The following is a 13,329-nucleotide window of genomic DNA, read 5'->3' on the forward strand; positions in this document are numbered from 1 at the left end:
AAGCTGGACATTGGAGACGGGAGTGCCCTCTACGCCATAAGCCCTCTGCATTTTAAAGGTGCACGGGTTTAGTTGTGCTACTTTTTGCTTTGTATAATATCTAGTATTGGGACATACTTGAATTTATTCTCCAGAGTGAGGTTTAGGAGTCATTACAGTTAACTATCAAACAGTCACTAGGTGAAACTCCTATCTAGGGTTACTAACTGGTAAAAGGCAAAAGGGTGAGAATCCCTGTGTAGTTGAGTGTAAAGACAGATAAACTTTTTTCATGAGGGAGAGTAAATTCAGAAGAATGAAGATATTATGTGATAGCAAAATGCAGACAAATATAAATGTACGTAATGTCAACAGTATGCTCTAATTCACTCGCAATGTTAAGTGTGGAAAAAAAAAGAAAAAAAAACAGTAAAAAAGAGAAAAAAAAATGAGAAAAAGAAAAACAAAACAAAAACTGAAAAAAAAATCTGGAAAAAAAAGAAAAGAAAGAAAATGGTTAAGAACAGAGTGTGACACAAGAAGTGAACTGTACATTAGTGTGTCCTTAGACCTGATCAGCCAAACTGTGTGGTGTGAATTATGTGACATAAGAAAATGTGTGTGTAACAGCTAAACCATTGTAAACTGTGTCAACAAGAAAATGACAGGATGCAGTTTCAACTGATCCACTCATTTTCTACATTTCTTTGTTTCTTTATATTTCCTTTTTTAAAAATTTTGTATTTATTGTGTGTTTTTCTGCCTCATCATTGCAGTGAGTTTAATGACATGCATGTCCTAAAAAAAGTCCAGCTGATACCAAAAAAACCCTCCTCAATTGTAATTAGAAAGAAGAAACCGAATTCTTCCACGAATTCCCAAAAATGTTAAAGAGCTCTCTTAAAAACAAAATGAAGGCCTAATCAAAGCAGGTAGTGATCACAAATCCAAACTGACTTGACTGACTTGACCATCCTTGATGACTAAGCGCCTGCGATTTCGTTAATGTTTTTTTGTTTTTTTTGTTTGTTTGTTTGTTTGTTTGTTTGTTTTTTGTTACAGGAAATGCGGACGCTGCATAATTTCTGTTTTGTTTTTTCTTTACATGTTCCTATGAAATAATCACACACTAACAACACTAACAACACTAACAACTAACCAATAACAATTTTGGGCTTCACAAAATGTTTATTTCAGCAACAGTAATTTAAGTGTTCTCTTGCAGCAGAAGACAACAGTATAAATGGACATAGCCAACCGGCTAGCATAGACTGTATATATGCCTTGTCAATTTTGGTCTTAAAATGTTCCTCTTGATCCACTCATGCACGATTCAGATATTTATTTCACAGTTTCGTCCATAAATAAAGATATGAACATTAATAAGTGACAAATCGGCTGCCTCCTTTCCTTGAGGTCGATGAGCTTCATTTGACTGCACCCGGATGCGCTCTCTTAGTCCACTTCTTTATACAGAGACAGTTTTCCCACCGTACTTTGCATTTAAATATCCAAAGGTACCTTCACAAATGTTGCCCATGATCATTTCTGTTAGTGACTCGATGCAAGAAAAATCTGCACATTGATTTCACCCTTATCTCTGTTAAATATTATTGATCTATAGAATGTTGGGATGCCATCTGAAACCCAGCAATGCAGTCAGAGTGCAAAGAATTTGACCAGTTTTATTGTTTTGTCTGTAATTACAGGACATATCTACTTGAAACAAAAATGGACACAAGGTTCAGGGTCTTTTCTGTCAGCACAAATGAAGTAAGGTGAAATGAAATCACACATCTCTGGTCAGTTGTAAGGATTTTGAGACAAATTATGTTTATGGAGTTAGTGAAGATAATCAAATCAAATAATAAATCAAATAATAATGTGATACAGCATTTGAGTTTTCAGTGTGGTTACTTCTTTCAAAAACTTAAAAAAAAATCCCCCACAGAGTTATAAAGGCTACAGCCCTCCTTCTAAAATTATATCAGCAAATTACAAACTTTAAATTAAAAGCTTTCCTGAAATCATTGTCCATATGCATGTGATATGCAGCCCTCTGACCTGGCACAAGATTGAAGTGGTGAAGTGGAGATTGAAGTTGAAGCTCTTAACAAAAAACAGCGCTGTAGGTTAGCAATCCGGCCACAGAGAATCCTCTTAACCTGAGGCGGAGCTGCTGATGTGAACTGTGTGCCCCCCTCTGCATCACTCTCAGATTATAACAGCAGAGCCATAATCCATGTTGTTTACTCTTAGAAACTGGGTTGGACTATAGAAAGAGTCAATGGGGCATTTTAGTGTGTGCAATACAGAGGTCACAATTAAGAACATTGTGTTAAATGTTCATTCAATTATTACATGTATTTATAATTATTAGCGAAATATAGTTAAACAATAAACAATGCATTAATAATCAACATATGCATTTTTGCATGTTTTTATTTAACCTAGCTGTTATCATTTATTTATTTATTATTTTATTTATGTATTTATTTATTTATTTATTATTTCATTATTTTATTTACTTTTTATATTTGTCGTTACAGACATTCTGTTGCTTTGTCTAGATCACAAACATATTAAATCTATGGGCTGATATTTGCACGTACTACCATATTTATTTATTTGGTTTATTTGCTTTTTACTAGTTAGTGTTATGCATTGCTATTTATTTATTTTTATTTTAGAGGAGCCTAATACTGCTCACACACACACACACACACACAAAAAAAAAAACTGCCATAATGATCACAAATCAGCAAAACAGCACATTTGAAATATCAAACTACTCACGGTTTGCCTTCTTGTCAAGTGTATGATTTACTCGCTGTATTATAAGACAGATTCTGCTTTTTCAAAGGTTTCTTGTCTCGCCTCAGAATATTTTGTGATGACAGTACACTTTGGATGCATGCGGCTCCTCTCTGGCTGTCACCTTTAATATAGAGTGCTTAAGCTGAGTGCCGCCTGGGCCTGTATTAAATGTCCTCCGCAGATTCCTGTATTTTGTGCTGAGTGAGATGACATACTTTATTCTCTGTAAAGCCCCCTACGCTCCCTCACTTTGATGAAGTGTCTGAGGTTAGTGTAGCGCCTTCTACAGTACAGCAGTTAATATCTCACCTGTGTTAATGTGCAGTCTATAAGCATCTTTTTTGGATATAAAAAAAATAAATAAATAAACTGGTCTGTCTGGGGGGAAGTCACTCTTTTGGGTCACTTAGTTAAAGAGGCTCTACCTGATTTGTTGATGTAAAATATAACTGCCCCAGTGCATACTCAAAGCAGCTCCTAGGGTCAAATTGCACGTAGGCTAATTATAAAGTTGTTTTTTTTATCTCTGCCAACCAGGAAGTACACTGTTAGCATGCTAGCTGTTGTTAGCATTACTAGGACTCAGCTCTGGCCTATAAAAGTTGTGAAAAGTGAATGTGGCAAATGCGTTTAGACCACTGCAAACTGTTTAAAATCCACTATTGATATTTTTCACATTTTTAAGACCGTAAAAATGTGGTCAGATTATTCTTAGTAATAGGGTTCATTACTCGGTTTGACCTTAAGCAATACAGTATGTGCAAGGAGACACTTTTGGGGCTGTTTTAATGATGTTGTATAGTCGCCCAAGTCCTGTCTAGGTTTGTAATCCAGGCTTTTATAAGGTTAACAAACTGAACATTTATCATATTGAAATTTATGTTATTGGCTTAAAGGGCCTCTACACGATTTTTTTGTAACTGAGCTAAATTTGTCTAGCCCCAGTGCAGATATATTCCCAAATAAGTCCGCTGTGTGTTGGCTGCATCTAATTATAAAGAGTTTTATTTTTTAAAAAGCAGGAAGTGTGTTGTTGGCATGCTAAATATTGCTGACTTCACTCAAGAGTCCTCATCACCATCCTGATCCTAATATTATGTAGGCTGACTGGTTAAAGTGCATAGGACATGTTGGACTATTAGCTTCACTAAAAAATAGTTAATGTAATTATGTTCAAGGTTTAACAGAAAAAATACAAGTTTTTCTTGTTTTTAAATCTTGGTGAAGTTTATAAGTTGACTTCCTGGTTGAACATGGGCAGCAGATGTGACATATGTACAGAAACCATAATGTTATCAAGGGCCAAAACTTGTGTAAATTGTACAATAGTTATGATGATTAATAAAACTCAATATTTTTGTTAAAGACTCTATTGAATTTTCTTTGTTGATGACATCGGAAGGTTTTAGAAATCACTGCTATAGTTGTATTTGTGTTGGTTGCTTTTTCCACATAACTGACTATGATAAATATGTAAAACGAGTTTTATCCAAACAAACACATTGAAAAATATAAAAGCGTGCACTTTAATTGTTCAACACTGGTCCAAATACACAAAGCAGTTCCCGTGTTCATTTCACGCTTTCTTCTCTTGTGTTGGGACAGCTGTGATTTCCCGAAGCCACGAGGGTCCGGGCGAGATGGGCAAGGCCGTGTACATCCCCAAAGATGAGCAGGAGAAGATGAAGGACCTGTTTAAGATTAACCAGTTCAACCTGATGGCCAGTGACATGATCGCTCTCAACAGGAGTCTGCCGGACGTCAGGCTGGACGGGTGCGTTTGGGAGCTGTTCAGTGTTACCATGACAACAACACAACAAATCAACTGTGACACGTGCTCATCTGTACGTCCTTGGGTTTTCAATGTAACGACACAGTGTGGTTTGCATAATAGGGATACATGATTCTGTAAGATTAAAGAAGATGTTTGTTTTTTTAATTCTAGTACTACTTGTATATTAGAGCTGAAGCCGAACTCAACAGGACCCTAATAATAACTAATATATAGTCTCCACAGCTGGAAAGACACAGTTTTTGGTAATAATGTATCTTGAAATAATTTAGTATTAGTCATTCAAGAGTGATAAAAAACTTTTTGTCGCACACATGATATGGCATAATGTAGGCTATGGTTTCTCAAGAAATACATACATGCAATCAATAATCATTTATGAAAGAAACACTTGATCCAGCATGGGTGTTACATATTTTTACATACATATTTAAAAGCCATAGTTTGTACCTTTTTAACGAAACAAAATATTTTAATTGAAATGAAAAACAATTAAAAACGTTCCTTTCTTTGAGCGGGCTTGTACCTTCATGAACCTGACTCTTATTTCACCTGGAGGAGAGCCTCTTCCTGCTCGTTTCAATGGAGAATATTCCAAAGTTTTAAATTTATATTTCCGTGGGCTCAAACATGTGACCTACCTTCTCTAGAAAGTTACATGCTGTACCTTTTAAATAAGTATATTTTTTATATCAATAAATACAAACTAGACCTTGAATATTCCTCTATTGTGTAATTCATGCACACTTTAGCAGCAGTACGCTTAACAGTCGTGGCCTCTAAAGACATATTCCTAAGCATTTATTTCGCACCAGCACAATCTCTGCCAGTTACAAGTTGAAAAATCTTCCTGCTCTTCCTCAGAAAGGCCCTGGCACAGTGTCCCGGGGGCATCCTGCTGGCCTAGTTGTGTCCGTCATTGCTGTCTTCTTGAATAGACAGGGCTCTGCTAGCGCTGCTGTCTGCACTGATGGCTTCACCCTCCATCACCCCTCCCTCTCTCCCTCCCTACAGGCGACCGAGGCTACTCCAATTCCCCAGGCCATCCACCTACAAGCACTCACAATGCACTCTATATTCACCGCTGTCCCATGTAGCGAGTTCTTCCTGTGCGCCTTTGACAGACAGCCCATCAGGTCCAGGGACATGCTGGCACGCCTGTCAACTTTTTTTTTTTTTTTTTTATTCTTGTGAGATGTTTGTCAGTAAATCTCAGAAGACAGTGTTGTTTTGCGTTGATGGCTTCACTGGCTGGAGGGGAACTTTTCATACAATATAATGAGATAGATAGAGGATTGGGGAAGAGCTGTCAGCGGAGCATGAAATGTATGCCACGAAATCAGACTAGAGAAGAATTAATAAGGAGTAAACGCAATATTTTTGTACTTTATTATTCTTGGTAATGTAATATTCTCATGAGACTGTTTTGTACAATTGCTTATGTAGTTACAAACCCTGAAATTACTACTTTATTTACGTACAGATACCAGGGCTGGCACCAGGAGGGGCTTGAGGGGGCACTACCCTCTCCTAGAATGGTCCCCCAAAGATTTTTGCCCCACTTTCACCCATCCAATCTCACTAAAAATGTCCAAAATGAGACTCCAATAAAAACTACAGGGGCTAACTATAGCAAAGCAAACATGGTAGGGGGGTGGGGGGGTCCGCTCTATTGTTAAAAGGCTTTGCTTTTTCAATATCACCAATAACATTTCCATCTTCAACACTGGACATTAATGTGACAGACAGCAGCAAGTTTCACACAGAGGGAAACTTGCCCTGATTTATAGAGACGATTTCACCAAACTGTGCCTGTGCTTGAATAGTAAGAGCAAACGAGATGAAACGCTTATTACATGGCTCATGGGTGAACCCTAATGTTAAAAATAAATGCTAACCTTTTTGATATTGCACTCTCTAAACTTAACTTTAAACAGGGACAGTGCAGGACTGCCAAACAAAATTAGACAGAAAGTGGAAAAATGGGTGACTAGGAAGTGATTCTTTTCTCAGTTATGTAGCAAATATACAAATGACCTTCTTATTGGTACATAATACACTAAAGTATGTATTCAACCACTTATGTTTGTATTCTGAATATACAGTACAGCCTCTGTCAGGATCCCCATGTCCTCATTAGATCAGATCATGTGATTGTTGTTTTATTTTCTGCTTGAGTCTCATCGGCTGTAATTAGAAGTATAGTATCTCATATCATATACTTCTTTTAGTAATGTTATCGTTAGGGGGATTGAACCGTGTAATTGACTTTTGCGTGCGCAGATTGGGATTGGATCAGGATCATAACTTTTCTTAGATCAGTTGATTTGTTTCAAATTCAGTGTAATAGACAGAACATAACTGTTACCTGGCAACCAAAATATTAACAAGGGCCAAAATTTATCTAGCTATGATTAGACAAATCACAAATAAATAAATGACAACACCTTTTCGAACCTTCTGGAATTTATATTTATATATTTTCTTAACTTTTTTCCCACGAACTGCCACTTGACTGATGAAAAAATACCACAATTACTATCCCACTAAAACCAAGGAACAGGCCAAAATCTGAAAAAAATGAAAAACTGTCCCTTGATCTGAAGGTCGCCGGTTCAAATCCTGCTCTCAACGTAAATATCATTGGTTGAGCAGTCAGATCTGCTGACCTACAGGTTGGCAGTGCAATTCCAGCTCCCACAGATGAATGCTGTCATTGTGTCCTTGGGCAAGACACTTAACCCACCTCTCCCCCCAGTGTCTCCATTCTGCGTGGTGCATGAATGTGCGTGTAAATATGTGAGTGGTTCCTTTATGTAAAGCGCTTTGACTGCCTTGAAGGTGGAAAAGTTCTAGGATTAAGTAAAACTATTCTCTCTAAATTGCATCTATCATTTTGTTATTAGGTGCAAGACCAAGCTGTACCCAGACGACCTGCCCACCACCAGTATAGTGATCGTGTTTCATAACGAGGCCTGGAGCACATTACTGCGAACAGTACACAGTGTGATCAGCCGCTCCCCCCGACACCTGCTGCTCGAGATCATTCTGGTGGACGACGCCAGTGAACGAGGTGGGTTAGCTTTGGCATGCAGGTACATGTGGATTAGGGCTGCAAGATTATCGCACCCAAAGCGCGGTCACAATTTGAAAATGAACGAATCACTAAGCCTGCGATTTTTGAAGTAACATAAATTCCTCCACAAACAACAGAATATCCTGTCTTATTCTGCATAAAAACTGCTAAGCCTGTACGTTATAACTGTATACACATGTTCTGAAATGTGCTTCTTGTGTTGGTTTTCAGTTCAAATTTATCTCCTTTCTCCATGAGGAATGTGTGTGAGAATGCACATTTTCAATATATTTTCCAGTAAATTTAAAAGTTTAATACTGTGGGTTATTCGAGGAAAAGCAATGCAGCGTGGGATGTTACATAAAGAAACAACCAGTACTATGGAAATCAGCCGTGTTTCTGGCAACAGGTCCATAGAGATACAACCGCAAAACAATGTTAAAAAGTAAACAAAAGTTTGGTGGAACAACCCAATAAACTACTGGGTCATTACTGGAAATACATTTATTGCTTGTATCTTAAAATCTTCATTGGTTTAACATTTGGCTAACTGAAAAAATTCTGATGATGTGCAATTTCACAACCCTGACCTCTATAACATCTCTGTGTAAACAAGTGGGTGACGGACACTCCACCAGAAATGTTATACAGTGCATCTTTAAAGGAACTGTATGTAGCCTTACAGTTTTAACATGGTACTACAATCATAACTAAACATGGGTTGCCAGTAGGGATGGAACGATAAACAATAATATCGTTTATTGTGATAAAAAGGGTTGACAGTATTTGTTTTTGGCACTTTTTATATAATCGTGACAATCGCCAACAAAGATAATTGCCATTGTGTCACCCGAATGTGCAGAAAAAAACTACTTCTCCTTGATGATCTCCTGTAGATCACTGTTGTTTTATGTACAATACTTTAACATTTGTTTAAATATGGAGCCTATTCATATATTAAAATTGTAATTATTCATATCCAGAACATTTATAAACTGTCAGCAAGAATAATTATCATGATATATTTGTTAATTACTTTGGCCATGATAATCGTGACACCAAATTTCAGTATTGTCCCAGGTCTAGTTGCCAGTGCTTTAAACTACATAAAGACATATGAGTTTATGAGTTTTTCTCATTCTCAGTATATACTGCAGGACCAGAGGCTGCATTAGCACTGGTCAATGATTCACTGCAGGTGCTGGGGTTTAAGTAGTGAGGATTCAGATCAGACAGGGTCCTTCTAGGTTTAAACCAAGTGGATTTCAGTATTGAAACTGGCAACACAAACGGCATATTGGATAACTGTCATGAAAACACCAAAATATAACGTGATGATGTCCATGATGTCCAATGTTTTCGTAATTTAGAATAAATCAGCGCTAGAAGTGTTATCAATAAAAACTATGAGTTGAACATGTCTGCCTCGTATCTCGGGGTACAGATAGGTCATGTTTATACAATTTAAAATCTGAATCTTGCATCCAGCTCCTTTAAGCCCGTCCTGTATGTTTGTGGCAGACTTTCTGAAGCAGAAGCTGGAGGCGTATGTGCGTGGTCTGGAGGTGCCGGTGAAAGTGCTGAGGATGGAGCAAAGGTCAGGCCTGATCCGAGCGCGGCTGAGAGGAGCTGCTGCCACCAAAGGCCAGGTCATCACGTTCCTGGACGCTCATTGTGAATGCACAGTGGGCTGGCTGGAACCCCTGCTGGCCCGTATCAGAGAGGACAGGTACGACACAGCCTGGTATTAAACTTAGGAATGCGTTACTGTTTTTTTTCGTCAGTGTGTCCTTGGGCAAGACACTTCATCCACTTTACCCAGTATGAATGTGGTGAGTGCGTAAATGATGATGGTGATCGGAGGAATCTGTGGCATAGATAAACAGCCTCACTTCTGTTAGTCTACTCGTGAGTTACAGTAGCAGCTTAGCAGTAGTACCATTGTTGAGTATTTTTGGGTTTCAGACAAACAATTCCTTCCTAATTTGAAGTATTTTGTGAGGACCCTGTGAGGACCTTTCCCCATTCAAAATATATAATATTTAGATTTGAATTGCTTAATTGCGATGACCACGGAGGATGATTGCCACAGCTTGAAACCCATGAATAAAATGAATTAATAATGACAAGCATGTAGTGCTTTGAGAGGCTTTGTGGAGCCTGTAAATTGCAAAATGTTACTATAAATTGTAAACTCAAAATATGTGTGTTGTCAAAAACCCAGACGTGAAACAAGTGCAGGAGGTGGTCAGTGTATGAAACAGACTTAAATACATCCTGGTCCTTTACATTACTTATACTATTTAGGCCATTGTATCTCATTGTCCTCTTTTACCCATTCTGAGCCTGAAGCAGACTTTTGTTAATTTTGTTTTCTCACATTTCACTTGAGTTGCATCATCCAGAGCCTGAGCTCAAATTGAATATTGATGAAGCAGCAAACTATGAGTTATAATACAGTGTTCAGGCCTGACTCCGCTGATAGAAAATGATAGGGGAATACTTTTACATTTGTATTTTTGTGTTGTATGATAAAAAAGCCATTCAGTGTCACCAAGTTCACTGTTGAGGTGATATAAGGTTATGGTCTTATATCTGTGTAATCCCTCAGTCGTCCAGGTAGGTTCTAGTCCAGACATGGGCAAACTACGGCCCGGGGGCCACACAAGGCCCTTTGGGTTTATTAATCCGGCCTGCCGAACTTAACCAAATTATATTAAAATAGGTAAGGGTAAACCCTGGTCAATTTACCTTTTCAACAAGTTGTTGATCTTTTGGCCCTTGATAAATCAATCAATCAATCAACATTTATTTATAGAGCACTTTACAACACTCAAGGTGACCAAAGTGCTTTCCAGTAAAATCAAATTAAAACAAGTTAAAATCATACTAAAACCGAATGTGAGTTTTTCTGCTGTTTATTTAAATTAGATTTAATAAATTAATTATTAATTGAACAGTTTGTGCAATGAGCCTTGCATATTCATCTATCTTAGTGTATATACTGTATCTTAGTGTATCTCACGTGCACATTAATCAAAATCTAGGCTCTAAAAAACATGTCAGGAACTTTTTAATACATCTCCAACCTGATCAGTATTGAGTATCGAGAGACAGGTGCACATGAAAAGCTCTTACAATGTAAAATGTACAGTTAAAATCCAAATGATCATGTTTGTGTTATAGTTTTTGTTCCCCAATAAAAGCTCCATTTATACATTGTGACTGACCTTAGTATGTGTTGTTCAGGAGTGCAGTGGTGTGCCCCATCATCGATGTGATCAGCGATGAGACATTCGAGTACATGGCCGGCTCTGACATGACGTATGGAGGCTTCAACTGGAAGCTGAATTTCCGCTGGTACCCTGTTCCCCAGCGAGAGATGGACCGACGAAAGGGCGACCGAACTCTGCCTGTCAGGTTAAAGAAAATACAACATTTACTTATTGTAGACTTTATATTCAGCATGTTTATGGGTCGGGGTGGGATGAGACACGATTTCTACAAGATGAGATGAAACATGAGATTGGGTCTACGAGAACGAGAAAAATCGAGATTTTAACAAAAATCTGCAGTTTGGTTAGGAATTTTGGCCTCACCATTTTTTCCTGATTTCATTTAATATTTTGTGCCATTGCCCCGATATGGATGTTAATGCACATACATAGGTTTATAATGTTGATCATGATTATCAATCACATTTACATAATTTCATAATTCTATATTTAAAATGAGTGTCTAAATGTAATGGAAGGTAAAGGCTGCATCTCCCACCTCATTGTGTCTTATTGTAAATATTGATTTAGTACTTACTGCATTGTTTTGTTTAGTTAATTTATTAATTCAAATATATCTAACAAATTCTTGAGAACTAAAGCTTCTCCCAATTAAAATGTAAACACTTGGAAAAAATCTCAAATATTTTTCTCAATAATAATTTTGTCTGCCTGATCTTGTGGCATGAGATCTTGTGCTATAATGAAATAGATAGTATTTATTTTTTCATTCATTAGGCACAGTTTGTTTGATCCCATGTTAAATAGGTCACTATTCACTATTTACTCTGTTCGAGTGTTTGAATGATCAGATACAGCACAGTGAGCACTGACAAACAGTAGTATACTGATCTGATCTGTGTTTACCTTCAGTCAGGACCATGGACAGCGACAATCTCTTATTGCCCTTGTAGTTCTACACTATTGTTTCATTCAAAACTGGACAGAGGATTTTTTTTTTTTTAAACATTGTCATTTACAAGTTGACTGGACATAATCTAAACCCTTTGACTGACTGACACTATCTGTTAATTACAGATAGAAAGAAAAGGTTAAATACAACAAAGTTTCTTCTCATTTTGGAGACAGATTTATTTTTTTCCTGGGAGCTTACAGAGATGACAGCTCTCTCACTTTTCCCCACTTATTTATTGAAGAACCACTTTGATGTGTGGATCATAAAACATTGTCTTGCTGCTAATTTGGTTAGCTTGTATCAAAAGAGAAGAGTGCTAATTCATCTAAATAATTTAAAAATAGCAACATGTCTCATACTTCTCCTTTTGTTCAGTGAAAGACAAAATTGGCATAATTTGTCATCTGTATGCAAATCATTCCTAGCAACAAACACTGGACTATATTTAGCGTGGATAGCGTGGACTAAATTAAAAAGATGAAAGTAATTACTCCTCAAAGGCCATGTTTCAAAATGTGAAATTACAGTTTTTCTTTGAATCAGAGTATCCCCGCTGTGTTACAACAAATGTGGTAATAGGCCCAGTTTGTTGCAGATATTCTTTCTAGTGCGTATGGGTCTCATTTTTTGGGAATTATGACTTGGTTTGGTGGGATAGTACCTGTGGTAAATATTGATCATTCATCAATTTTACATCAGTCAAGTCGCAGTTTATGGAAAATCAAAGTTGAAAAGAAAAGTACAAAAATATTAGAAGTAGCGAAATACTTCTAGGTCTATGTCATCAACAACAAAAACTCCATGCAAAATGCAAGAATCGTTGCGTCATTGTATTTTTCAAACAGGTTAAACATTGATTTAACCAAACTAAGCTGTTCTCATCTATTTTTATTTGTCCAATCATAACTATTGTTGTATTTAGAAACATTTTGCACCTTGGAAACAGTATGGTTGCTAGGTAACAGTTATGGAATTACCTCTACATATGTCATATCAGCTGCTCATGTCCAACCAGGAAGTACAGTGTTGTGGAAAAATTACAGTTTCAGTTGAAAAGTAATCCATTTGCGAAGCTCAGTGAGTTTTGAAATACAGAAAAAAGGTTTGTTGTTTGTTACAGCAGATACAAACAGGACAGGGCCCAGGCCCAGGCCCTGTCCTGAGCATCTGAGCTCTGACTATTTTATACCAGAATGACAAAGCTACATACATTTCAAAGCAGAGTGACTTTTGTTTCACACCCATGAGATAATGAACTTTTACACTTAAACATGTAGCACAACAGCGAGTTTCCTGTGGGATGGAGACAGAGCCTTCACACATGTTAATATCTGGTCTGGGTCTGACAGACTGACACAGATCAAATGCGTTTAAAGACACAACATGAATATACTTAAATTTCCACCACAACAGTTAGAAACTTAGAAAAAACAGGCTTTTCTTAGAAATGTGAAAAACAAAATTAGTTCATTTT

At 37.2% G+C, this 13,329-nt stretch overlaps 1 protein-coding gene across 1 annotated transcript in view; it reads left to right on the forward strand.

The window, feature by feature from the left end:
• galnt13 (UDP-N-acetyl-alpha-D-galactosamine:polypeptide N-acetylgalactosaminyltransferase 13) overlaps nucleotides 1–13,329 on the forward strand; it is a 99,316-nt gene that overhangs the window by 53,195 nt on the left and 32,792 nt on the right. The window contains exons 4-7 of the mRNA XM_033987371.2: nucleotides 4,402–4,570; nucleotides 7,495–7,661; nucleotides 9,186–9,393; nucleotides 10,914–11,084. Of these exons, the coding sequence (XP_033843262.2) occupies nucleotides 4,402–4,570; nucleotides 7,495–7,661; nucleotides 9,186–9,393; nucleotides 10,914–11,084 (715 nt within the window). The remainder of the gene's footprint in view (nucleotides 1–4,401; nucleotides 4,571–7,494; nucleotides 7,662–9,185; nucleotides 9,394–10,913; nucleotides 11,085–13,329) is intronic.

The sequence above is a fragment of the Periophthalmus magnuspinnatus genome, chromosome 21 (assembly GCF_009829125.3).
Source record: "Periophthalmus magnuspinnatus isolate fPerMag1 chromosome 21, fPerMag1.2.pri, whole genome shotgun sequence".
Classification (NCBI taxonomy): domain Eukaryota; kingdom Metazoa; phylum Chordata; class Actinopteri; order Gobiiformes; family Gobiidae; genus Periophthalmus; species Periophthalmus magnuspinnatus.